Source organism: Oncorhynchus mykiss, chromosome 13 (assembly GCF_057628025.1).
Source record: "Oncorhynchus mykiss isolate SJ-2025 chromosome 13, ASM5762802v1, whole genome shotgun sequence".
NCBI classification, from domain to species: domain Eukaryota; kingdom Metazoa; phylum Chordata; class Actinopteri; order Salmoniformes; family Salmonidae; genus Oncorhynchus; species Oncorhynchus mykiss.
In genome coordinates this window covers 15,836,187-15,863,795 of record NC_143034.1, presented here as the reverse complement: position 1 = coordinate 15,863,795, position 27,609 = coordinate 15,836,187, and the positions used below count along the sequence as shown (strand labels likewise).

The 27,609-nt window shown below is 41.4% G+C and overlaps 3 protein-coding genes across 3 annotated transcripts; all 3 read left to right on the top strand.

Moving 5' to 3' along the window:
* Positions 1 to 657: 657 nt before the first annotated feature.
* LOC149978736 (sialic acid-binding Ig-like lectin 7) lies at positions 658 to 5,560 on the top strand. The gene is made up of 8 exons (XM_090195512.1): positions 658 to 993; positions 1,094 to 1,314; positions 1,523 to 1,544; positions 2,512 to 2,775; positions 2,977 to 3,067; positions 3,181 to 3,232; positions 3,328 to 3,563; positions 3,871 to 5,560. Coding segments are annotated over exons 1-8 (1,209 nt in total). The 5' UTR covers positions 658 to 671; the 3' UTR covers positions 3,872 to 5,560.
* A 10,788-nt stretch (positions 5,561 to 16,348) lies between these two features.
* On the top strand, positions 16,349 to 23,728 carry LOC149978735 (uncharacterized). Its single transcript, XM_090194530.1, has 9 exons — positions 16,349 to 16,857; positions 19,567 to 19,815; positions 19,953 to 20,285; positions 20,396 to 20,617; positions 20,846 to 21,187; positions 21,293 to 21,520; positions 21,657 to 21,989; positions 22,670 to 22,933; positions 23,721 to 23,728. The coding sequence occupies exons 1-9, from the start codon at positions 16,497 to 16,499 to the stop codon at positions 23,726 to 23,728; spliced, it is 2,340 nt and encodes a 779-aa protein (XP_090050656.1). The 5' UTR covers positions 16,349 to 16,496.
* On the top strand, positions 23,708 to 24,294 carry LOC149978734 (uncharacterized). The gene is made up of 2 exons (XM_090195502.1): positions 23,708 to 23,882; positions 23,978 to 24,294. The coding sequence occupies exons 1-2, from the start codon at positions 23,802 to 23,804 to the stop codon at positions 24,215 to 24,217; spliced, it is 321 nt and encodes a 106-aa protein (XP_090051628.1). The 5' UTR covers positions 23,708 to 23,801; the 3' UTR covers positions 24,218 to 24,294.
* Positions 24,295 to 27,609: the final 3,315 nt, after the last annotated feature.

Here is a 27,609-nt window from a genome sequence, read left to right as displayed (position 1 = left end):
AGGACGACTCAGCTGAGTATCGCTTCACTTTTAAAGCAAACAACTTTGTATGGGGTCATAGTTTCCCAGGAACAACTCTGTCTGTCACAGGTAATACTACACTATATGATACAACTGTATATCATATTGAATTACAGGAGAAAATATATGAACCATCCTGTTAACACAGATGTGTATGTGGTTTTATACATATTGTTTCAGGTCTGCAGGTGAAGGTGACTCCTGCTGCAGAGGGACAGAGGACATTGACCTGTAGCACCACCTGTACTCTGACTGACAACCCCACCTACATCTGGTACAAGAACGGACAACGTCTAGATGAGAGCACCTCCCCCCAGTACAAAGACCCAGTCTCCAATGACTATGAAGACAGTTACTCCTGTGCTGTAAAAGGCCATGAGAATCTCCACTCTCCTGCAGTGTGTGAGTTTGAATGAAACTAGTATTTTATGTGGTATCATTTGGAACAAATAAGAATGGTTTTACTTTCTCTGTACATATTCTTAACTAGATATATTGGAATGATAAACAGTTTTATAGATCTATGTCAATATATATATTGTTTATTATTCAAAATGAACCTGTCCAACACATCTATAACATTGAGTCTCATTATGGTTTCAGGAATTGATCAGTTCCATTTTGTTTCAGGTGTTGTGGGTGAGAGCTGTATGAATGTGACTTACACCCATCAGAGTATCTGTGCTTTGAAAGGGTCAACAGTGGACATATCCTGCTTTTACACACATCCCAGTTGGCATAACGTTACAGAAGTGTCCTGGTTCAGCAAATGGAAGTCTGGTGTCACTAAAGACCTGAGCCTGAACCCAGAGTATGCAGATCGTGTGGAATATCATCGACAAACAGAAAAGGACTCCACCCTGAGAATCACAGACCTGAGAGAGAGTGACTCAACTGAGTACAAGTTCAGATTTACATCTGATGAGGCAAGATGGGGGTACAGCTTCCCTGGAACAACTCTGACTGTCACAGGTAACATAGCACATTATAACGTTTTGAAGAGTCATGATGCTAATAATTAACTCAAACCAATTCTGAACCATATACTCTTTATTGCTCTCCTTTAATTCAGGTTCCCAGGTGGAGGTGACTCCTAAATGGAGTTCAGAGTCAAAGACACTGTCCTGTATCACCACCTGTACTCTGAGTAACCCCAACCCCATCTATATCTGGTACAAGAACGGACAACATCTAGATGAGAGCACCTCCCCCCAGTACAAAGACCCAGTCTCCAGTAACTATGAAGACAGCTACTCCTGTGCTGTAAAAGTTCATGAGGATCTCCTCTCTCCTGCAGTGTGTGAGTGTTTCTTTATTAACAATACTGTTTAACCTCTCTGTGTGTTGGTTTCACTTTGAAAACTTGAGAACTTTTAGCATTTCTAGAAAGAACTGAGAATATAATCTAGTTGACCTCTTGTTATGTCACTGTGTTTCAGGTGTTCAGGGTCAGAGATGCAACAGAGTGACTTACACCAAGAGGAGAATCTGTGTCTTGAAGGAGTCAACAGTGGACATTTCCTGTACTTATGTTGGTTATTATTCCACCACATCATCATTCTGGTTTAGAAGTGATAAGTCGACCCCTGAAGACCTAACCACAGACCCAGGGTATGCAGGTCGTGTGGAGTACACTGGAACATACAGAGGTCCCTTCACCCTGAGAATCACAGATCTGAGAGAGGAGGACTCAGCTGAGTATCGCTTCACTTTTAAAACAGACAACTTTGAATGGGGTCATAGTTTCCCAGGAACAACTCTGTCTGTCACAGGTAATACTACCCTGTATGATACAACTTTAAATCATTGAATTTCAGGAGAAATATATTAACCATCCTGTTAACACAGTGGTGTATGTGGTTTTATACATATTGTTTCAGGTCTGCAGGTGAAGGTGACTCCTGCTGCAGAGGGACAGAAGACACTGACCTGTATCACCACCTGTACTCTGACTGACAACCCCACCTACATCTGGTACAAGAACGGACAACGTCTAGATGAGCCCACTTCCCAACAACACTCTAGTAATACCCTAGTAGTGTTGGGTCATTCTGTGGACAGTTACTCCTGTACTGTAGAACACCATGAGGACCTCCACTCTTCTGCAGTGTGTAAGTATAAATTAAACTACTATTCTACTTAGAAAGCATCAAAAACGTTATATCAATGAGAAGAGTATTACTGATTTATCTATACATATTCATCATTACATAGAAATTACAGACAATGTCATAGATGTATGCATGTCTATAGTTAGAATGTTCAGTACCTCAGACACTTGAAGAATAGTTTAGTAGACACTAAAGTCCTAAAGTTTATTATTATTGTTCATGTTTTGTGTAAGTGATAGTTTTAGATAAGTGAGTGATAGTTTTAGTAAGTGATAGTTTTAGATAGTTCTCTGACTTTAGATATGATTTATTTTTGACATGATGTCATTTGAGGTAGTATACTACAATCCTGACCCTCTGACATATTCTCCTTTACTAGATGCTCCATGGAACACCTCAGTGTCAGTCAGTCCCTCTGGTGAAATAGTGGAGGGCAGTTCAGTGACTCTGACCTGCATCAGTGAATCCAACCCACCTGTGGACAAATACACCTGGTACAAGAAGAACGTAACCTCACCAAAATCATCAGGACAGAGTTACAGCATCACTAACATCATCTCTGAGGACAGAGGAGAATATTACTGTGAGGCTGAGAATATTATAGGATCTATGAACTCTACAACTCTGATGATCATTGTAGCAGGTAAAGTTTCATCTTCAATACAAAACTACAAGTTACAAGCTAATATTAATCATGATGTTTTGGCTTATTACACCTTAGGTTATAACTATACATTGGGTTATAAGATCCCTTAACAAGTATTGCATTACTGTCCTGTATTATAGTTTATTTTTAGTTTATTATATAATGCCATGTACTCATATCATCCATATTTCATTATAGGGAAACAAACCTCAGTTCTGACTGCAGCTGTAGGAATCATAGTGGTTGTTCTGGTTCTCATCCTCTGTCTCTCTGGACTCATGTGGTTCAGGTGAGTTAAAATGCATAGTATCATGTTGTTCATTATTTAAATGTAGCAATCTAAATTGTTGTTAACTTCATTAATTTATTAATGTATTTATTCATAATTAATGTGCAAAACAGGAAGAAGGCCTCCAAACCCACCAACACAAGAGACACAGCAGACGTTGGACAGGTGAGTCTGTTGGAATCAGAAGGAGACTGTGATGACTGTGTATTCTTTGTGGAACATTTCCACTCCTCATGTTGTCTGTCCTCTCTCTCCATCAGGGAGACTCTAGTCCAGTGTATGACAACATCTCAAGCGTGGCCATGACCTCTACTGCAGCACAGACAGCAGCCACAGACGACCAGGATGATGTTCACTACGCCAGCGTCCACTTCTCTCGCTCCAAAAACCAGGAAGTGCCTCTGTACTCCACCGTCCAAGTGCCTCAGCCCCAGAAAGAGGATGAGGATGTCCAATACGCTGCTGTGCACTTCAACCTCCCCAGTGCTGCCACCTGGTGAGCATATTCTGTATTAGGGTCATTCATATGCTGCAGTTTATTGTAGGTGATGTCATCAATAAGCAAAACAGTTGACCCTTAGTGAAAACTATGAAGACAAACTATGAAGCCAACAATGGACATCTCAGGACAATTACTATGACATGCCTATAATGAGGGATTGACGTGATGATGGTTTTGAGGAACTGTTATTCTGCTCCAAATGGCACCCTATTCCCTATTTAGTGCACTACTTTAGACAGAACCCTATAGGGTGCCACCATTTGGAACGCTGTCTTTGTTTCCTTTTTGTTTCTCTCTTCAGACCCGCAGCAGCACAAGCAGCTGAGGACTCCTCTGTTCTCTACAGTACAGTCAATAAACCCTGAATCAAGAAGATCCGAACACAACAAACCCAGAACCAAGAAGACCTGAACACAACAAACCCAGAACCAAGAACTGAAAACAACAAACCCAGAACCAAGAAGACCTGACAAACCCAGAACCAAGAACTGAAAACAACAAACCCAGAACCAAGAATACCTGAAAACAACAAACCCAGAACCAAGAACTAAAAACAACAAACCCAGAACCAAGAAGAACTGAAAACAACAAACCCAGAACCAAGAACTAAAAACAACAAACCCAGAACCAAGAAGACCTTGTATATCTGGACCCGTATGTTATAACTAAGTGGTATAATTAAGCAATAAGGTCCGAGGGGGTGTGGTATATTGGCCTATATACTGTACCACGACTAAAGACTGTTGTTCTGCACAACGCAGAGTGCCTTGATACAGCCCGTAGCCATTGTATATTGACCATATACTACAAGCCCAAGGGGCGTATTGCTATTATAAACTGGTTACCAACATAAATAGAAAGTAAACAAATATTTTGGTGTCATACCAGTGTTCTATTGTCTGAAATACTGTATGTGAAATGAAATGCTTATTCAGCCAATCAGCATCCAGGACCTAAACTACCTGGTTTATAATAGTATCTAGTAATATACAGTGCATTCAGAAAGTATTCAGACCCCTTGACTTCTTCCACATTTTGTTATGTTACAGCCTTATTCTAAAATTGAATAAAGAGTTTTTTTCCCCTCATCAATCTACACACAATACCCCATAATGACAAAGCAAAAACTGTTTTTTAGGAAGGTTTGCAAATGGATTAAAAATGCAAAATGGAAGTATCACATTACGTAAGTATACAGACCCTTTACTCAGTACTTTGTTAAAGCAACATTGGCAGCGAGTCTTTCTAGGGTATCATGCTACCAGCTTAATTTTTTTTTTTTTACAGCAAGTAAATTTGGTTATTAAGGTTTTTATGACAGTTATAGCACAATTTTGCCTCACAATTCAGGAAGTAGTTCTGCTTGATGCAATAATTCTTATTACTTTTATCACAACATTACTAAAGTGTGAAGTGTAAACAAATCATAAAAATGCTGCTGTAATTCACAATCCACTTTGTCCACAGCAGCTGTGTGATGCACACAAATGCCAGTTTATGGAAGTCACTTCACTTGAATGTCAGAGGTAACAGAGTTAACTTCTAGCTGGCTAGCTAGCTTTCTGTATCACTGAACAACGTCTGCTTCATGTAGCTAACAAGCCAGCTGAGAGAGCTAGTTCACTGAATTCATATGCCAGTCCAACGTCATCTCTTAATAACACAGTATCTGTACATGGTTGGTTTATTCTGTCTACATTTCTTTACATTTGAAATGTTATTTGACAATTTATTTTGTGTATTTTCATTTGTATCTTTATGCTGCCATCTTTTGTTTGAATCCGCCCCTGACTCCGCCCACTTCTTCCCCGAAGTAGACCTGACTCCACCCACGTCTTCCCCGAAGTAGACATGACTCCGCCCACTTCTTCCCCGAAGTAGACATGACTCCGCCCACTTCTTCCCCGAAGTAGACCTTGTGAGCATCGTAGATTTGCATGTTTCGCTCTCTGATCGGATTGTCTGAATTCACTAGTTGAGTGTCAATCACAACATTGATGAAAATCAATGTTGAGAAAATGTGAATCCCTCGTCCGTTTCCCTGACCCCTGGCAAAGACATAGAATGTGTATAGGGCAAAGATTTCAGCTTTGCCTGTTCCACTGATATGGATTCAGCTAACAAATATGGAAACTCCAATGTTCACACCAGTCTCATACTTTTAAATCCATGACGGGAAGAGTGAACTTGCACACTTGGGAAAGGGTTGGGAATCGGGACCTCTCAGGCACCTTATTACCAGTTTGATATTTTGTTATTGATCCAAGTGGATGAGGACATGATTGGGGCATATGAAGAGAGACTGGAGGCTGCAGTAATGTTGAGATGCCAGTAGGAGGAGCTCTAGTCTAGAACACTGGAACCTTCAGTAGCACTTTGATGGAGATGATGAGGAGTGATGGGTCACATCTTGTGAGGAAACACATTAAGAAACCATATAGAACAGTCAACACTTTGTTGTGGATCTGTATTTAAAGAAAAGACTATGTTGAAAATGGGCTGCATTTAGCCCCTTTAAAACATGTAGGCTCATCTCCTCAAATGAAGAAATGTAAATAGCTATGCTGTCTTTAGCAGTACATCCAGTACATCCCTTTCTGACATGCTGTTGATGCATGTGATTGTCTTAAATCCCTGACTAGGCTACTTTCACAATGTGTCAGTCACTAAAATCACACTTCTTGTTTCTATGCACAGCTACGACGATAAGTTGACTCACTCTATCATTTTACTTTTACTTACATTTTTGACACTGTCTCGCCCTGACCTTAGTATTCTTTGTTTTCTTTGTTGTTTTGGTTAGGTCAGGGTGTGACTTGGGTGATGTATGTGTTTTTGTACTGTCTAGGGGTTTTGTAGGTTTATGGGGTTGTTTACTATCAAGGTGTCTATGGTTGCCTAGATTGGTTCTCAATTAGAGGCAGCTGTTTATCGCTGTCTCTGATTGGGAACCATATTTAGGCAGCCATCTTCTTTGGGTATTTTGTGGGTTATCATCGATGTCTATGTGATGTTGCATGTTAGCACTCAGTTTCTTTAGAGGTCGTCTTGTTAGTTTGTTTAGTGTACTACGTGTTTTTTTTTGTCCGTTCATTAAAGTATGCATTCACACCACGCTGCACTTTGGTCTCCTCAATACGACGATCGTGACAGACACTTTGTGAATATGGACCCTGGACTGTTTTTAATGTATCAGGTGGAGTTATTCACCAGCTATAGAGTGAGTTGTTGTTTATGTTTCTAAGACTGCAGGGTGGGAGATGCAACAATGGTCTTGAGAACAGCAGGAAGTGTGTTGGGGGTCTTTCTCTGGTCTGTAGCAGGTATGGTCTCATTCATAATGTTTTAGTAATGTTATCTTAATGTTATTCTGTGTGTTCAGTGACATCGTCTGTTAGGGGCTTCTTATTTTCTGGAATAGTTGTCTTTCACACCTCACTGAGTAACACTTAGGTCCTTTCTGTGGTTTCCATTCACACTCAGCAAGTAGAGTACGGCAACACAGTGTGGACAAATGCTGTTAGTGTGAGGAAATGGGTCTGTAATGTATAATCACTATAATGTGTGATTGTGTTTCAGTGTTACTGGGTCAGGTTGGCAGGAGTGTGACATACACCACTCAGAGTATCTGTACCTTGAAGGGGTCATCAGTGGAGATGTCCTGCTCTTACACATATCCCAGTGGTTATACAATCACAACAACCTTCTGGTTCACTAAAATGATGCTGAGGGGAATCCTGTGACTCTGAGTGATGAACCAGACTACACAGGTCATGTGATGTACTGTAGCAACAAGAAGAATGGCCACACCCTGACAATCAGAGATCTGAGAGAGTGTGACTCAGCTATGTACAAGTTCAGCTTTATAACAGATCAGACCGTAAGGAAATATAGTGGTGATCCTGGAGTCATTCAGTCTGTCACAGGTACAGTTACATTCAATAAATCTAAACTGCTGAATTCCATTTAGTTCTGGGCATTAGTCTTGGTTTGTGTTTACATCTGTATAGAATAGGATTTCTTCCATCTGTGTATTAGAGGGAAAACTCAGTGATAAAGGGATTTACAGTGATATAGTTTTTTAGCCACTTTATTTGGATAGTCTGGATAGATGCTCTACAGATGGTCATGATATCAACACACTACCTGTTGATAAGTTACTGCTTTTATTTTTTACTGTGTCACAATAGTCTCTTTCTACTATTTTCCCTGTACCTTGACACAGCTCTCTCTCCACAGAGTGTCCATCCTGACCCTAACTGGGACACACACACCACTGAAAATGAGGACCAGACACTCTGCCAGTAGGTATGTTATAACATATTCATGAATGTTTTTATTTTGTATATATTATTTGTGTTTGTTTGTGTGAGTGGGTAAGTGGGTGAGTGAGAGAAAGACAGCAGACACAGAGGAGAGAGATGAACACAGAAAGTAGAAGTGAGAGAGAATACTATAGAGCAGTGTGTAAAGTGCTCATACCTGTGTTTCCTGTGTCGCTGTCCCTCTCTCTGAGTGTTCACATCTCTTCAGAGAGATGCTCAGCACTCTGTGTATCAGACCATCCAGGGAAGAGAACCACCACAGAACCTGGAGGGAAGAGAACCACCACAGAACCTGGAGGGAAGAGAACCTCCACTGAACCTAGACTGAAGAGAATCACCACAGAACCTGGACGGAAGAGAACCACCACAGAACCTGGAGGGAAGAGAACCACCACAGAACCTGGAGGGAAGAGAACCACCACAGAACCTGGAGGGAAGAGAACCACCACAGAACCTGGAGGGAAGAGAACCACCACTGAACCTGGACTGAAGAGAACCACCACAGAACCTGGACTGAGAGAACCATCACAGAACATGGACTGAAGAGAACCACCATAGAACATGGACTAAAGAGCTATGGCACCAAACCAAAGCCAGACATTACACCTCTATTCTCTTACTAATATATTATCTTACTAATATATTGTTATCATATCTTGAAGTTTCACCCAAGCTACAAAATGACACATTGGTTTCCCTTCCCTTTTAGCAGTCTATGAACATGGTGTGACACCAGTCCCTGCTTTGTTTTAGTTTCCCCTGACACTGTTTCCACTAGCTAACGTTTTAGCATTCGTGGCACAAATCCCATTCGTCATGTGACTAATAAGAGGCATTTCTCGCACATCATTTAAAAATCAATCAAAAGTTTAAAAAAATGCGTTGTGAAGCTCAAAGTCACTTCCAGATGATTTGAACATGATGTGAGAATGTTAATATGTGAAATCTTAACATCAGTCCCGTGACTTGAATGGGATTTTTGTAAATGTGGGAGTGTTCGACATTGCAGCCAACTTTATAGGCAAGTCGAGATCTACAAATCACCTTGCATGATGAATAACTACTCAATATTATTAATAGACCAGTCAGTCAGTCACAATTTACCCATGATACATCAGTTTTGATGTTCTCGAACACTATCTGAGTGACTGCGGAAGGAAGCCCTCTCTGCATAAGCTTCTTGGTCCCTGACATAGAGTTGGATAGAAGGTACATCTTGACATCTTTGTCATGATGTCTTCTGTGACAGAATGAGCAGCACCATTGAGGGCTATTTCCATATTAAAGTAGTTAATATCTTCAACTTCCATAAGTTTAATAACAGTCTTCATACCAACTGAAATGGTGTATTCAATGGCTTTAGTCATGCTAAAACAGGCTTTGAAGCAAGTATGCCCTCTACTCAACTCTATTGTCCCTGACTGCTTCAAAGTTGTGTCAACCACAGACTTCAAACCTCCAACCACACACTCAGTGTCTATTTATATAGACTTCCAGTAACAACACATCTCCCCTTCACTCTGTAAGTATGCTTGACTATATCTTAAAATATGTTTATTTTATCATTTGTTTGTTTCCATGAACTTCTGTATCCTGTTATGAGCATGGCGATGCTATTGTAATGTATGTTTTGTTTTTCTGTTATTTACAGTATACTCTGTAGATGTATTTCTGCGTATATTAATCTGATACAGTATTGTACATGGGGTTACACATATAATACTTTAGCATGGTATTTTAAGGACTCTCAAAGCAAGAGATTGTTGTGGAGACTTGTTTGAAAATGACCTAAAGACTGAGAGTAACATTGATTAGGTGTATGCTTCGTAAGATCTTTAGGAGAAATATTAACATGAGAGACAGTGATGGTGGGTTGTGTTTAGGAGTAGTATTAACATGAGACACAGTGATGGTGGGTTGTGTTTAGGAGTAGTATTAACATGAGACACAGTGATGGTGGGTTGTGTATAGGAGTAGTATTAACATGAGACAGTGATGGTGGGTTGTGTTTAGGAGTAGTATCAACATGAGACACAGTGATGGTGGGTTGTGTTCAGGAGTAGTATTAACATGAGACACAGTGATGGTGGGTTGTGTTTAGGAGTAGTATTAACATGAGACACAGTGATGGTGGGTCGTGTTTAGGAGTAGTATTAACATGAGACACAGTGATGGTGGGTCGTGTTTAGGAGTAGTATTAACATGAGACACAGTGATGGTGGGTTGTGTTCAGGAGTAGTATTAACATGAGAGACAGTGATGGTGGGTTGTGTTTAGGAGTAGTATTAACATGAGACACAGTGATGGTGGGTTGTGTATAGGAGTAGTATTAACATGAGACAGTGATGGTGGGTTGTGTTCAGGAGTAGTATTAACATGAGAGACAGTGATGGTGGGTTGTGTTTAGGAGTAGTATTAACATGAGACACAGTGATGGTGGGTTGTGTATAGGAGTAGTATTAACATGAGACAGTGATGGTGGGTTGTGTTTAGGAGTAGTATCAACATGAGACACAGTGATGGTGGGTTGTGTTCAGGAGTAGTATTAACATGAGAGACAGTGATGGTGGGTTGTGTTTAGGAGTAGTATTAACATGAGACACAGTGATGGTGGGTTGTGTATAGGAGTAGTATTAACATGAGACAGTGATGGTGGGTTGTGTTCAGGAGTAGTATTAACATGAGAGACAGTGATGGTGGGTTGTGTTTAGGAGTAGTATTAACATGAGACACAGTGATGGTGGGTTGTGTATAGGAGTAGTATTAACATGAGACAGTGATGGTGGGTTGTGTTTAGGAGTAGTATCAACATGAGACACAGTGATGGTGGGTTGTGTTCAGGAGTAGTATTAACATGAGACACAGTGATGGTGGGTTGTGTTTAGGAGTAGTATTAACATGAGACACAGTGATGGTGGGTTGTGTTTAGGAGTAGTATTAACATGAGACACAGTGATGGTGGGTTGTGTTTAGGAGTAGTATTAACATGAGACACAGTGATGGTGGGTTGTGTTTAGGAGTAGTATTAACATGAGACACAGTGATGGTGGGTTGAAATTCGGACTAATGTGTCCTTTCCAACAATGCAGAGTTAAAGATAAAAATACAGAGCATTCTGAAAGTATTCAGACCCCTTGACTTTTTCCATATTTTGTTACGTTACAGCCTTCTTCTAAAATGGATTCAATTGTTTTTCCCCCTCATCAATCTCCACACAATACTCCATAATAATTCATCTAAAAACAGTATGTTATACAATTTTGAAAATTTATTAAAAATGTAAACTGAAATATCACACAAGTATTGAGACCTTTTACTCAGTACTTTGTTGAAGCACCTTGTCAGCGATAACAGCCTTGAGTCCTCTTGGGTATGATGCAACAAGCTTGGCAACTTGTATTTGGGGAGTTTCTCTCAATCTTCTCTGCAGATCCTCTCAAGCTCTGTCAGGTTGGATGGGGAGCATCGCTGCACAGCTATTTTCAGGTCTCTCCAGAGATGTTCGATCGGGTTTGTCCTGCCTTTGGCTCGGCCACTGAAGGACATTCAGAGACTTGTCCCGATGCCACTCCTGCGTTGTCTTGGCTGTGTGCTTAGGGTCGTTGTCCTGTTGGGAGGTCCTGAGCGCTCTGGAGCAGGTTTTCATCAAGGATCGCTCTCTACTTTTCTCATCTTTCCCTCAATCCTGACTAGTCTCCCAGTCCCTGCAGCTGAAAAACATCCCCACACCATTATGCTGCTACCACCATGCTTCATCGTAGGGATGTGCCAGGTAACCTCCAGACGTGACACTTGGCTATTGAGGCCAAAGAGTTCCATCTTGGTTTCATCAGAACAGAGAATCTCATTTAGGTGCCTTTTGGCAAAGTTCAAGCTGGCTGTCATCTGCCTTTTACTGAGGAGTGGCTTCCATCTGGCCACTCCACAATAAAGGCCTGATTGGTGGAGTGCTGCTGAGATGGTTATCCATCTGGAAGGTTCTCCCATCTCCCCAGAGGAACACTGGAGCTCTGTCAGAGTGACCATCGAGTTCTTGGTCATCTACCTGACCAAGGCCCTTCTCCTCCGATTGCTCCGTTCTTCCATTTAAGAATGATGGAGGCCACTGTGTTCTTGGGGACCTTCAATGCTGCAGACATTTTTTGTACCCTTCCCCAAATCTTTGCCTAGACCCAATCCTGTCTCGGAGCTCTACAGACAATTCCTTCGTCGTCATGGCTTGGTTTTTTCTCTGACATGCATAGTCAACTGTGGGACCTTATATAGACAGGAATTTACCACAGGTGGACTTCAATCACATTTTAAGGATGATCAAAGGAAACATGATACACCTGAGCTCAATTTCGAATCTCATAACAAAGGTTATGAATACTTGTGTAAAAAAAAACGTTTTTGTTTTGTATTTATGGTGTATCCTGTGTAGAATGATGAGGGAAATAGTTTATTTATTCCATTTTAGAATAAGGCTGTAATGTAACAAAATGTCAAAATAGGTAAAGGGGTCTGAATACTTACACTGTATAAATGTTTTGAGGGAAATAGTGACACAAGGAATAAATACAGAGTGAATAACGAATATCAATAACGAGTAAAAATAACATCTGTTTCACAGTACAGAGTCGATGTGCAGGGGTACGAGGTAATTGAGGTGTTTATGTACATACATATAAGGGAAAGGGGGATACCTAGTCTGTTGCACAACTGAATGCATTCAACTGAAATGTGTCTTCTACATTTAATTCAACCCCTCTGAATCAGAGAGGTTTGTGGGGCTGTATTAATGGACGTAATCGATGCCCGGGAGCAGTTGTTGTTGTGGGTTAACTGCCTTGATCAAGGGCAGAACTGCAGAATTGACTGCTTTTGCCAGTTCAGGAAGTCAAAACAGCAACCTTTACTGGCCCAACGCTCTTAACCGCTAGGCTACCTGCTGCCCCATAGGTAGGGGTAAAGTGACTAGGCATCAGGATAGATAATAGACGAAGCGAGCATAGAAGTAACTTACTGTAGCTCGTCTGGTGGACTTGTGTCACTGGGCAGCTCGCGGCTGGATTTCCCTTTGTAAGCATAGTAGGATTCAGCCTTAGTCCTGTATTGGCGCGTTTCCGGTTTGATTGCTCATCGGAGGTCATAGCTGAATTTCTTTAACCATCTGGATTAGTGTCCCGTTCCTTGAAAGCGGAAGCTCTAGCCTTGCAGATGTGTGCAGATGTTGCCTGTAATCTATGGCTTCTGGTTGGTACGTCTGTAGGTCACTGTGGTGACAATGTCGGCGATGCACTTATTAATGAAGTGGTGAATGACGTGATCTATTCCTCCATGTTATTGGATGAATCCCGGAACATATTCCAGTCTGTGCTGGTGAAACAGTCCTGTAGCTTAGCATCCACCTGATCGGACCACTTCTGTATTGAGCGCGTCACTGGTACATCCTGTTTGAGTATTTGCTTGTAGGCAGGAAGCAGGAGGATAAAGATATGGTCTGATTTGCCAAAGGGAGGGCTTTTTATGCATGTGTAGAGTATAGGTGAACTAGAGTTTTGTTGCCCCTAGTTGCACAGGTGAGGTTCAAAAAGGAGGAGCACAGGTGAGGTTCAAAAAGGAGGAGCACCCTTTTTGGTTCTAGATATAATTATTTTTGGTTCCAGGTAGAACCTTTTTGTGTTCCATGTAGAACCCTCTGTGGAAAGGGTTCTACATGGAATCCAAAAATGTTCTACCTGGAAAGATAAAGGGTTCTTCAAAGTGTTCTCCTATGTGGAGAGCCAAATAACCCTCTAAGGTTCCAAATAGCACCATTTGTTTTCCAAAGTTGCAGACTCGTTGAAGCAGAAATGTTCATCCAAATCAAGTTTAGTGATCACTGTTCTGATGTTTAGAAGCTGTTTCGGCCATAGGAAATGATGGCAGAGACATTAAGAACTAAAAAAGTTAACTATTATTAAAACTATTATAAATTATTATAAAAACTATTATAAAAAACACAACATAGTCCACTGCTGCACCATCTCCTTCTATCACCAGCCTCCTCTGCTGTACATAAGGGTCAACAGTGTAACAGAATCTGATAGTGGCTAATACTACTATAGACATCAGTGTTTGTGTGCTTAAATGTGACTTGGTCAAGTACTAGCCAGTGTTGTGTTTCATTAGTTTATTATGTTGTTATTGACCCAACATTATTGAGGACATTATTATTAGGTACCAGTACTAAACACAATGGCCAACAGTGGGTGTATCCCAAATGGCACCCTATTCCCTTAACATGTGTCAATATTTCTATGAAGATTACAAGATTCAACAACTGAGACATGAACTGACCAAGTTCCACAGACATGTGACTAACATAAAGGGAATAATGTGTCCCTGAACAAAGAGGGGGTCAAAATCAAAAGTAACAGTCGGTATCTGGCGTGGCCACCAGCTGCATTAAGTACTGCAGTGCATCTCCTCCACATGGACTGCACCAGATTGGCCAGATCTTGCTGTGAGATGTTACTTCTCTCTTTCACCAAGGCACCTGCAAGTTCCCAGACATTTCTGGGGGGAATGGCCCTAGCCCTCACCCGCAGATCCAACAGGTCCCAGACGTGCTCATTGGGATTGGAATCCGGGCTCTTCGCTGGCCATGGCAGAACACTGACATTCCTGTCTTGCAGGAAATCACAAAAAAAAAGAGCAGTATGGCTGGTGGCATTGTCATGCTGGAGGGTCATATCAGGACGAGCCTGCAGGAAGGGTACCACATGAGGGAGGAGGATGTCTTCCCTTAAACGCACAGCGTTGAGATTGCCTGCAATGACAACAAGCTCAGTCCGATGATGATGTGACACACTGCCCCAGAACATGACGGACCCTCCACCTCCAAATCGATCCCGCTCCAGAGTACAGGCCTCGGTGTAACGCTCAGTCCTTTGACGATGAACACGAATGCGACCATCAACCCTGTTGATACAAAACCGTGACTCGTCAGTGAAGAGCTCTTTTTGCCAGTCCTGTCTGGTCCAGCGACGGTGGGTTTGTGCCCATAGGCGACGCTGTTGCTGGTGATGTCTGGTGAGGACCTGCCTTACAACAGGCCTACAAGCCCTCAGTCCAGCCTCTCTCAGCCTATTGCGGACAGTCTGAGCACTGATGGAAGGATTTTGCATACCTGGTGTAACTCGGGCAGTTGTTGTTGCCATCCTTTACCTGTCCTGCAGGTGTGATGTTCGTTTGTACCGATTCTGTTCAGGTGTTGTTACACGTGGTCTGCCACTGCGAGGATGATCAGCTGTCCATCCTGTCTTCCTGTAGCGCTGTCTTAGGCGTCTCACAGTACGGACAATGCAATTTATTGCCCTGGCCACATCTGCAGTCCTCATGCCTCCTTGCAGCATGCCTAAGGCACGTTCACGCAGATGAGCAGGGACCCTGGGCATCTTTCTTTTGGTGTTTTTCAGAGTCAGTAGAAAGGCCTCTTTAGTGTCCTAAGTTTTCATAACTGTGACCTTAATTGCAGATAGCATGTAAGCTGTTAGTGTCTTACCGACCGTTCCGCAGGTGCATGTTGATTAATTGTTTATGGTTCATTGAGCTAGCATAGGAAACAGTGTTTAAACCCTTTACAATGAAGATCTGTGAAGTTATTTGCATTTTTACAAAATATTTTTGGAAGACCGGGTCCTGAAAAAGGGACTTATATGACATATATGATGTATACTGTATATATATATATATATATATTAAATATAATGTATATATATATATATTCAATATAATGTATATATATATATTTATATTTGATATATATTGTATATATTTACAAAAAATATAAATAGGGAACTGGAAAAGATTCAGACAATTACATTGATTGAAGCCACAATCTATCTGCAATATTGAAGCTGAGCTACCCCCTTAAAATATGTGTTTACAATAATACAGATCTGTTCGATAAGTGATTGTTGTTGTTGTTGTTGATGATGATGATGACTTTACTGTATCCATTAGATAAATTGTTTTCTGCCTCATACATGTCATCTTAAATAGACAGATGTAGACAGACATGCAACACATCACACATTACATACATAGTGCAATAGACTTACAGACAGACAGTATTCACATAGACAACCATATAGCACAATACATCACAACACAATATGAGCCTGGTTCATTTTCAGTAATGAGGTCCTGTACCCCATTTACAGTTTATATTTCAATGTATCAGCTGGAGTTAATCACCAGCTATAGAGTGAGTTGTTGTTTATGTTTCTAAGACTGCAGGGTGGGAGATGCAACAATGGCCTTGAGAACAGCAGGAAGTGTGTTGGTGGTCTTTCTCTGGTCTGTAGCAGGTATGGTCTCATTCTTATCTTTTTGTTGCTCTGTTTATCAATCTACAGACATTTCTAAAAGCATAACCATTTTTATGTTCTACTGTCGACACATTTGGCGTCTCCACTCCATTTTAAACAGTTGTCTTTCTCACCTCACTGAGTGAAGCTTATCTGTGGTTTCCATTCACACTCAACCAAAGAGTATCTATGTCTCAACTCAGCAACTATGGAACAAAGTGTTAGTGTGAGTCACAAGACCTTGAACTTAATGTAACGTCCTTGTGATGTCTAACTGTGTTTCAGTGGTACTGGGTCAATATGGCTGGAGTGTTACATACACCACTCAGAGTATCTGTACCTTGAAGGGGTCAACAGTAGAGCTGTCCTGCTCTTACACATATCCCAGTGGTATAGTCACAACAACCTTCTGGTTCATAACAAATGATGTTGAGGGGAATCCTGTGAGTCTGAGTGGTGAGCCAGACTACAAAGGACGTGTGACGTATCGTAGTGATAAGATGAATGGCCACACCCTGACAATCACAGACCTGAGAGAGAGAGACTCAGCTACGTACAAGTTCAGCTTTATAACAGACCAGACCAGAGGGAGATATACTGGCATTCCTGGAGTCACTCTGTCTGTAACAGGTAACATTCTATATACTGGCAGTCCTGGAGTCACTCTGTCTGTAACAGGTACAGTAACATTCTATATACTGGCAGTCCTGGAGTCACTCTGTCTGTAACAGGTACAGTAACATTCTATATACTGGCAGTCCTGGAGTCACTCTGTCTGTAACAGGTACAGTAACATTCTATATACTGGCAGTCCTGGAGTCACTGTCTGTAACAGGTAACATTCTATATACTGGCAGTCCTGGAGTCACTCTGTCTGTTACAGGTAACATTCTATATACTGGCAGTCCTGGAGTCACTCTGTCTGTTACAGGTAACATTCTATATACTGGCAGTCCTGGAGTCACTCTGTCTTTAACAGGTAACATTCTATATACTGGCAGTCCTGGAGTCACTCTGTCTGTCACAGGTAACATTCTATATACTGGCAGTCCTGGAGTCACTCTGTCTGTTACAGGTAACATTCTATATACTGGCAGTCCTGGAGTCACTCTGTCTGTTACAGGTAACATTCTATATACTGGCAGTCCTGGAGTCACTCTGTCTGTCACAGGTAACATTCTATATACTGGCAGTCCTGGAGTCACTCTGTCTGTCACAGGTAACATTCTATATACTGGCAGTCCTGGAGTCACTCTGTCTGTCACAGGTAACATTCTATATACTGGCAGTCCTGTAGTCACTCTGTCTGTAACAGGTAACATTCTATATACTGGCAGTCCTGGAGTCACTCTGTCTGTTACAGTTAACATTCTATATACTGGCAGTCCTGGAGTCTCTCTGTCTGTTACAGGTAACATTCTATATACTGGCAGTCCTGGAGTCACTCTGTCTGTTACAGGTAACATTCTATATACTGGCAGTCCTGGAGTCACTCTGTCTGTTACAGGTAACATTATATATACTGGCAGACCTGGAGTCACTCTGTCTGTAACAGGTAACATTCTATATACTGGCAGTCCTGGAGTCACTCTGTCTGTTACAGGTAACATTCTATATACTGGCAGTCCTGGAGTCACTCTGTCTGTAACAGGTAACATTCTATATACTGGCAGACCTGGAGTCAGTCTGTCTGTAACAGGTAACATTCTATATACTGGCAGTCCTGGAGTCACTCTGTCTGTTACAGGTAACATTCTATATACTGGCAGTCCTGGAGTCTCTCTGTCTGTAACAGGTAACATTCTATATACTGGCAGACCTGGAGTCACTCTGTCTGTAACAGGTAACATTCTATATACTGGCAGACCTGGAGTCACTCTGTCTGTAACAGGTAACATTCTATATACTGGCAGTCCTGGAGTCTCTCTGTCTGTAACAGGTAACATTCTATATACTGGCAGACCTGGAGTCACTCTGTCTGTAACAGGTAACATTCTATATACTGGCAGTCCTGGAGTCACTCTGTCTGTAACAGGTAACATTCTATATACTGGCAGACCTGGAGTCACTCTGTCTGTTACAGGTAACATTCTATATACTGGCAGACCTGGAGTCACTCTGTCTGTAACAGGTAACATTCTATATACTGGCAGACCTGGAGTCACTCTGTCTGTTACAGGTAACATTCTATATACTGGCAGACCTGGAGTCACTCTGTCTGTAACAGGTAACATTCTATATACTGGCAGTCCTGGAGTCACTCTGTCTGTTACAGGTAACATTATATATACTGGCAGACCTGGAGTCACTCTGTCTGTAACAGGTAACATTCTATATACTGGCAGTCCTGGAGTCACTCTGTCTGTTACAGGTAACATTCTATATACTGGCAGTCCTGGAGTCTCTCTGTCTGTAACAGGTAACATTCTATATACTGGCAGACCTGGAGTCACTCTGTCTGTAACAGGTAACATTCTATATACTGGCAGTCCTGGAGTCACTCTGTCTGTAACAGGTAACATTCTATATACTGGCAGTCCTGGAGTCTCTCTGTCTGTAACAGGTAACATTCTATATACTGGCAGACCTGGAGTCACTCTGTCTGTAACAGGTAACATTCTATATACTGGCAGTCCTGGAGTCACTCTGTCTGTAACAGGTAACATTCTATATACTGGCAGACCTGGAGTCACTCTGTCTGTTACAGGTAACATTCTATATACTGGCAGACCTGGAGTCACTCTGTCTGTAACAGGTAACATTCTATATACTGGCAGTCCTGGAGTCACTCTGTCTGTTACAGGTAACATTATATATACTGGCAGACCTGGAGTCACTCTGTCTGTAACAGGTAACATTCTATATACTGGCAGTCCTGGAGTCTCTCTGTCTGTAACAGGTAACATTCTATATACTGGCAGACCTGGAGTCACTCTGTCTGTAACAGGTAACATTCTATATACTGGCAGTCCTGGAGTCACTCTGTCTGTAACAGGTAACATTCTATATACTGGCAGTCCTGGAGTCACTCTGTCTGTCACAGGTAACATTCTATTGTCTGATGTTCTGTTTAATCTTCATTAACCCTTTAGGTCTGGAAATTGTCTTGATTTGTATTAATCTAATAAAATAATGAGCTGGTGCACACCCATATAAAATGATTTAGTGTCGAGGTGCTGACTAATGGAGAATAAACTGGAAGCTGTAACAACAAAGAGAGTCACACTCCATATGTATAACCTCCCAGTCATTTGTTGCTTAAAATACACCAATGTTTCGACATCACCTTCTTCAGGGTAAATGTATTGCATCATGTGACGACACTAGACAACAGGTGATTCAAGTTGATGTTGTCTACTCCAGACCTGCAGGTGAAGGTGACTCCTTATTCACAGACGTCAACATGGAAGAGACTGACCTGTAGCACCACCAGCTGTCCTCTGACTGGTAACCCCACCTACATCTGGTACAAGAACGGACAGGTTGTAACTGAGAACACTTTACCCTACTCAGTCTACCCTAATGCTGTAGACAGCTACTTCTGTGCTGTAAAACACCATGAGGATCTTCACTCTCCTGCAGTGTGTGAGTGTTTATTTCATTCATACTGTAATACTGTTTAACCTCTGTGTGTTTTGATTTCACTATGAGAACTGTTAGCATTTCTAGAAAGAACTGAGAATACAATCCAGTTGACCTCTTGTTATGTCACTGTGTTTCAGGTGTTCAGGGTCAGAGCTGCTACAGAGTGACTTACACCAAGAGGAGAATCTGTGCCCTGAAGGGGTCAACAGTGGACATATCCTGTACTTATGTTGGTTATTATTCCACCACATCATCATTCTGGCTTAGAAGTGATAAGTCGACCCCTGAAGACCTAACCACAGACCCAGGGTATGCAGGTCGTGTGGAGTACACTGGAACATACAGAGGTCCCTTCACCCTGAGAATCACAGATCTGAGAGAGGAGGACTCAGCTGAGTATCGCTTCACTTTTAAAGCAAACAACTTTGAATGGGGTCATAGTTTCCCAGGAACAACTCTGTCTGTCACAGGTAATACTACCCTGTATGATACAACTGTAAATCATAATGAATTACAGGATAAATATATTAACCATCTTGTTAACACAGAGGTGTATGTGGTTTTATACATATTGTTTCAGGTCTGCAGGTGAAGGTGACTCCTGCTGCAGAGGGACAGAAGACACTGACCTGTATCACCACCTGTACTCTGACTGACAACCCCACCTACATCTGGTACAAGAACGGACAACATCTAGATGAGAGCACCTCCCCCCAGTACAAAGACTCAGTCTCCAATGACTATGAAGACAGTTACTCCTGTGCTGTAAAAGGCCATGAGAATCTCCACTCTCCTGCAGTGTGTGAGTCTGAAATAAACTAGTATTTTATGTAGTATCATTTGGAACAAATAAGAATGGTTTTACTTTCTCTGTCAATATTCTTAACTAGATATATTGGAATGATAAACAGTTTTATAGATGTATGTCAATATATATATTGTTTATTATTCTAAATGAACCTGTCCAACACATCTATAACATTGAGTCTCATTATGGTTTCAGGAATTGATCAGTTGCATTTTGTTTCAGGTGTTGTGGGTGAGAGCTGTATGAATGTGACTTACACCCATCAGAGTATCTGTGCTTTGAAAGGGTCAACAGTGGACATATCCTGCTTTTACACACATCCCAGTTGGCATAACGTCACAGAAGTGTCCTGGTTCAACAAATGGGAGTCTGGTGTCACTAAAGACCTGAGCCTGAACCCAGAGTATGCAGATCGTGTGGAATACCATCGACAAACAGAAAAGGACTCCACCCTGAGAATCACAGACCTGAGAGAAAGTGACTCAACTGAGTACAAGTTCAGATTTACAACTGATGAGGCAAGATGGGGGTACAGCTTCCCTGGAACAACTCTGTCTGTCACAGGTAACACTGTATAGCACATTATAAAGTTTTGAAGAGTCATGATGTTAATAATTAACTCAAACCAATTCTGAACCATATACTATTTTTTGCTCTCCTTTAATTTAGGTTTTCAGGTGAAGGTGACTCCTAAAAGGAGATCAGAGTTGAATACACTGTCCTGTATCACCACCTGTACTCTGAGTAACCCCAACCCCATCGATATCTGGTACAAGAACGGACAAAATCTAGATGAGAGCACCTCCCCCCAGTACAAAGACCCAGTCTCCAGTAACTATGACGATAGTTACTCCTGTGCTGTAAAAGGCCATGAGAATCTCCACTCTCCTGCAGTGTGTGAGTGTTTCTTTAATTAACAATACTGTTCAACCTGTGTGTTGGTTTCACTTTGAGAACTTGAGAACTTTTAGCATTTCTAGAAATAACTGAGAATATGATCCAGTTGACCTCTTGTTATGTCACTGTGTTTCAGGTGTTCAGGGTCAGAGCTGCAACAGAGTGACTTACACCAAGAGGAGAATCTGTGTCTTGAAGGGGTCAACAGTGGACATATCCTGTACTTATGTTGGTTATTATTCCACCACATCAACATTCTGGCTTAGAAGTGATAAGTCGACCCCTGAAGACCTAACCACTGACCCAGGGTATGCAGGTCGTGTGGAGTACACTGGAACATACAGAGGTCCCTTCACTCTGAGAATCACAGATCTGAGAGAGGAGGACTCAGCTGAGTATCGCTTCACTTTTAAAACAGACTACTTTGACTGGGGTCATAGTTTCCCAGGAACAACTCTGTCTGTCACAGGTAATACTACCCTGTATGATACAACTGTATATCATAATGAATTACAGGAGAAATATATTAACCATCCTGTTAACACAGAGGTGTATGTGGTTTTATACATATTGTTTCAGGTCTGCAGGTGAAGGTGACTCCTGCTGCAGAGGGACAGAAGACACTGACCTGTATCACCACCTGTACTCTGACTGACAACCCCACCTACATCTGGTACAAGAACGGACAACGTCTAGATGAGCCCACTTCCCAACAATACTCTAGTAATATCCTAGTAGTGTTGGGTCATTCTGCAGACAGTTACTCTTGTACTGTAGAACACCATGAGGACCTCCACTCTCCTGCAGTGTGTGAGTGTGTATTAAACTACTATTCTACTTAGAAAGTATCAATCATTTAATATCAATGAGAAGAGTATTACTGCTTTATCTATACACATTCATCATTACATAGAAATTACAGACAATGTCATAGATGTTTGCATGTCTATAGTTAGAATGTTCAGCACATCAGACACTTGAAGAATAGTTTAGTAGACACTCTAGTCCTAAAGTATCTCCAAATGTATTATTGTTCATGTTTTGTGTAAGTGATAGTTCTCTGACTTTAGATATGATTTATTTTTGACATGATGTCATTTGAGGTAGTATACTACAGTCCTGACCCTCTGACATATTCTGCTTTACTAGATGCTCCAAAGAACACCTCAGTGTCAGTCAGTCCCTCTGGTGAAATAGTGGAGGGCAGTTCAGTGACTCTGACCTGCAGCAGTGATGCCAACCCACCTGTGGACAAATACACCTGGTACAAGAAGAACGTAACCTCACCAAAAGCATCAGGACAGAGTTACAGCATCACTAACATCATCTCTGAGGACAGAGGAGAATATTACTGTGAGGCCCAGAATGGAAGAGGATCTATGAACTCTACAGCTCTGATGATCATTGTAGCAGGTAAAATACAGCTCAATACAAACCTACATGTTTCAATCTAATCTTAATCATGATGTTTTGGCTTATTACACCTTAGTTTATGACTATACATTGGGTTATAAGATCCCTTAACAAGTATTATAGTTTATTTTTAGTTAATTATATAATGCTGTGTTCTCATATCATCCATATTTTATTATAGGGAAACAAACCTCAGTTCTGACTGCAGCTGTAGGAATCATAGTGGTGGTTCTGGTTCTCATCCTCTGTCTCTCTGGACTCATATCATCCATATTTTATTATAGGGAAACAAACCTCAGTTCAGACTGCAGCTGTAGGAATCATAGTGGTTGTTCTGGTTCTCATCCTCTGTCTCTCTGGACTCATATCATCCATATTTTATTATAGGGAAACAAACCTCAGTTCAGACTGCAGCTGTAGGAATCATAGTGGTTGTTCTGGTTCTCATCCTCTGTCTCTCTGGACTCATATCATCCATATTTTATTATAGGGAAACAAACCTCAGTTCAGACTGCAGCTGTAGGAATCATAGTGGTGGTTCTGGTTCTCATCCTCTGTCTCTCTGGACTCATATCATCCATATTTTATTATAGGGAAACAAACCTCAGTTCTGACTGCAGCTGTAGGAATCATAGTGGTGGTTCTGGTTCTCATCCTCTGTCTCTCTGGACTCATATCATCCATATTGTATTATAGGGAAACAAACCTCAGTTCTGACTGCAGCTGTAGGAATCATAGTGGTTGTTCTGGTTCTCATCCTCTGTTTCTCTGGACTCATGTGGTTCAGGTGAGTGAAAATGCATAGTATCATGTTGTTCATTATTTAAATGTAGCCCTCTGATTTATTGTTAACTTCATTTATGACGCAATGCATTTATTAATGAATGTGCAAAACAGGAAGAAGGCCTCCAAACCCACCAACACAAGAGACACAGCAGACGTTGGACAGGTGAGTCTGTTGGAATCAGAAGGAGACTGTGATGACTGTGTATTCTTTGTGGAACATTTTCACTCCTCATGTTGTCTGTTCTCTCTCTCCATCAGGGAGACTCTAGTCCAGTGTATGACAACATCTCAAGCGTGGCCATGACCTCTACTGCAGCACAGACAGCTGACACAGACAACCAGGATGATGTTCACTACGCCAGTGTCCACTTCTCTGGCTCCAAAAACCAGGAAGTGCCTATGTACTCCACCGTCCAAGTGCCTCAGCCCCAGAAAGAGGATGAGGATGTCCAGTACGCTGCTGTGAAATTCAACCTCCCCAGTGCTACCAACAGGTGAGCTTATTCTGCATTAAGGTCATTCATATGCTGCTGTTTATTGTAGGAGATGTCATCAATAAGCAAAACAGTTGACCCTTTGAGACCACTATGAACCCAAACTATGAACCCAACAATGGACATCTCAGGACAGTTACTATGACATGTCTATAATGAGGGAGTGACGTGATGATGGTTTTGAGGAACTGTTCTTCTGTTCCAAATTGAACCCTATTCCCGATTTAGTGCACTACTTTATACAGAGCCCTATAGGGTGCCACCATTTGGGACACTGTCTTTGTTTCATTTTTGTTTCTCTCTTCAGAACCGCAGCAGCACAAGCAGGAGAGGACTCCTCTGTTCTCTACACAGTCAACAAATCCAGAACCAAGATGACCTGAACACAACAAACCCAGAACCAAGAAGACCTGAACACAACAAACCCAGAACCAAGAAGACCTGAACACAACAAACCCAGAACCAAGAAGACTTGAACAGAAGAAGTTTGACAATAACCTTGTGTATCTGGACCTGTATGTCTAAACTAAGTGATATAATGCCTGTGGAGGTGTGGAATATTGACCTTTATACACTGGGTGGTTTGAGCAGTGAATGCTGATTGGCTGACATGCGTGGTATACCAGACCGTAAACCATGGGTATTAACATTTTGTATTTACTGGTCTAAGGACATTGGTAACCAGTTTAAAATAAGGCACCTCTGGGTTTGTGGTGCATCCAAGCACTCCGCGTTGCATTGTGCATAAGAACAGCACTTAGCGGTAGTATATTGGCCATATACCACACCTCCTCAGGCCTTATTGCTTAAGTTTATAATGGCAACAAGGCACTTCAGGGGTTTGTGGTATATGACCAACATACTGTTCCACGGCTTATTTTAAACTGGTTAACAACATAAATAGAACAGTAAACAAGTCTTTTAACGTCATACCCGTGGTATATTGTCTGATATACAGTATAGACTTCTGAAATGCTGTTTCAGCCAATCAGCATCCAGGGCCAAAACTACCCAGTTTATAACAGTATTTAATAATATATGCCATCTAGTAGACACTTTTATCCAAGTCATTACAGTCATGTTTGAAAACACTTTTCGTATGGGAAGTCCCAGCAGGAATTGAACCCATGCTCCATAATGTACCAACTGAGCTACAGGACGACTCTATTCACACTTAGAGCAGGAGTTCTGATCTAGGGTCAGTTATGACTTTGAAACAATGATGAGTATGAAAGGGACCTTAACATTTTATTATGCATATTTTACGTTGAAAAATGTTGTATTTCTGACGTAGGAAACCTTGAGTTCCATTTATATCTTACAGTGCATTCAGAAAGTATTCAGACCCCTTGACTTTTTATAACTTTTCCTCAAATTGATGAAATAGTTCTCTCCTCATCAATCAACACACTAAACCCCATAATGCTAAAGCAAAAAAGGTTTTTAGACAATTTTGCAAATGTATAAACACAAAAAAAACTGCAATAACACATTTACATAAGTATTCAGACCCTTTAATCAGTACTTTGTCGAAGCACCTTTGGCAGCGATTACAGCCTCGAGTCTTCTTGGGTATGACGCTACAAGCTTTGTAAACCTGTTTTTGGGGAATTTCTCCACATTTTTATCTCCAGATCCTCTCAAGCTTGGCCGTGTTGGATGGGGAGTGTCACTGAACAGAAATTTTCAGGTCTCTCCAGGGATGTTCGATCAGGTTCAAGTCCGGGCTCTGGCTGGGCCACTCAAGGACATTGAGATTTCTCCCGAAGCAACTCCTGCTTTGTCTTGGCTGTGTGCTTAGGGTCCTTGTCCTATTGGAAGGTTGAACCTTCACCCCAGTCTGAGGCCCTGAACCCTCTGGAGATGGTTTTCGTCAAGGATCTCTCTGTACTTTTCTCCATTTATCTTTCCCTCGATCCTGACTAGTCTCCCAGTCCCTGCCGCTGAAAAATATCCCCACATCATGATGCTGCCACCACCATGCTTCACCGTAGGGATGGTGCCAGGTTTCCTCCAGGTGCGATGCTTGGCATCAGGTTTCATCAGACCAGACAATCTTGTTTCTCATGGTCTGAGAAACTTTAGTTGCCTTTTGGCAAACTCCAAGCAGCCTTTCATGTGCCATTGGCTTCCGTCTGGCCACTCTACCATAAAGGCCTGATTGGTGGAGTGCTGCAGAGATGGCTGTCCTTCTTGAAGGCTCTCTCATCTTCACAGAGGAACTCTTGAGTTCTGTCAGAGTGAACATCGGGTTCTTGGTCACCTCGCTGACCAAGGCCCTTCTCCCCCGATTGATCAGTTTGGCCAGGCGGCCAGCTCTAGGAAGAGTCTTGGTGGTTACAAACGTATTCTATGATGGAGGCCACTGTGTTCTTGGACATGAAAAAATAGAGAAATGTTTTGGTACCCTTCCCCAGATCTGTGCCTCAGCACAATCCTGTCTCTGATTCTAGAGACAAATCCTTCGACCTCATTATTTTTGCTCTGACATGCACTGTCAACTGTGGGACCTTATATAGATGGGTGTGTGCCTTTACAAATCATATCCAATTAATTGAATTTACTACAGGTGGACTCCAATTAAGTTGTAGAAACATCTCAAGGATGATTAATAGAAACAGGATGCAGCTGAGTTCAGAGTCTCAAAGCAAAAGGTCTGAACACTTATCTAAATAACATATTTCTGTTTTTTAGTTTTAAAACATTTTCAAAACTTTCTAAAAACCTGTTTTTGTTTTGTCATTATGGTAAAGTGTGGTATATTTTTATTTAATCTATTTTAGAATAAGGCTGTAACGTAACAACATTTGAAAAAAGTCAAGGGGTCTGAATACTTTCCCAATGCATTGTATATAATTCTATATTTATTTATGTCATGTTTCTGAAACAATCATCAAACTTGTGAGACTTTTGCCTTTTTGCCATGTTCTAATGTAGCCTGTTGTCCATTCATATTCTAATGTAGCCTGTTGTCCATTCATATTCTAATGTAGCCTGTTGTCCATTCATATTCTAATGTAGCCTGTTGTCCATTCATATTCTAATGTAGCCTGTTATCCATTCATATTTTAATGTAGCCTGTTGTCCATTCATATTCTAATGTAGCCTGTTGTCCAATCATATTCTAATGTAGCCTGTTGTCCATTCATATTCTAATGTAGCCTGTTGTCCATTCATATTCTAATGTAGCCTGTTGTCCATTCATATTTTAATGTAGCCTGTTGTCCATTCATATTCTAATGTAGCCTGTTGTCCATTCATATTTTAATGTAGCCTGTTGTCCATTCATATTCTAATGTAGCCTGTTGTCCAATCATATTCTAATGTAGCCTGTTGTCCATTCATATTCTAATGTAGCCTGTTGTCCATTCATATTCTAATGTAGCCTGTTGTCCA

Excerpts from the sequence above, each read along its gene's own strand:
- LOC149978736 (XM_090195512.1), top strand. The coding sequence starts at position 672 with ATGAATGTGACTTACACCCATCAGAGTATCTGTGCTTTGAAAGGGTCA. Across the intron at positions 2,776-2,976 it reads TCTGATGATCATTGTAGCAG|GGAAACAAACCTCAGTTCTG; the intron begins GTAAAGTTTCAT and ends ATTTCATTATAG. Across the intron at positions 3,068-3,180 it reads TCTGGACTCATGTGGTTCAG|GAAGAAGGCCTCCAAACCCA; the intron begins GTGAGTTAAAAT and ends TGTGCAAAACAG.
- LOC149978735 (XM_090194530.1), top strand. The coding sequence starts at position 16,497 with ATGTCTAACTGTGTTTCAGTGGTACTGGGTCAATATGGCTGGAGTGTT. Across the intron at positions 21,188-21,292 it reads AACAACTCTGTCTGTCACAG|GTTTTCAGGTGAAGGTGACT; the intron begins GTAACACTGTAT and ends CCTTTAATTTAG. Across the intron at positions 21,521-21,656 it reads TCTCCACTCTCCTGCAGTGT|GTGTTCAGGGTCAGAGCTGC; the intron begins GTGAGTGTTTCT and ends ACTGTGTTTCAG.
- LOC149978734 (XM_090195502.1), top strand. The coding sequence starts at position 23,802 with ATGCATTTATTAATGAATGTGCAAAACAGGAAGAAGGCCTCCAAACCC. Across the intron at positions 23,883-23,977 it reads ACACAGCAGACGTTGGACAG|GGAGACTCTAGTCCAGTGTA; the intron begins GTGAGTCTGTTG and ends TCTCTCCATCAG.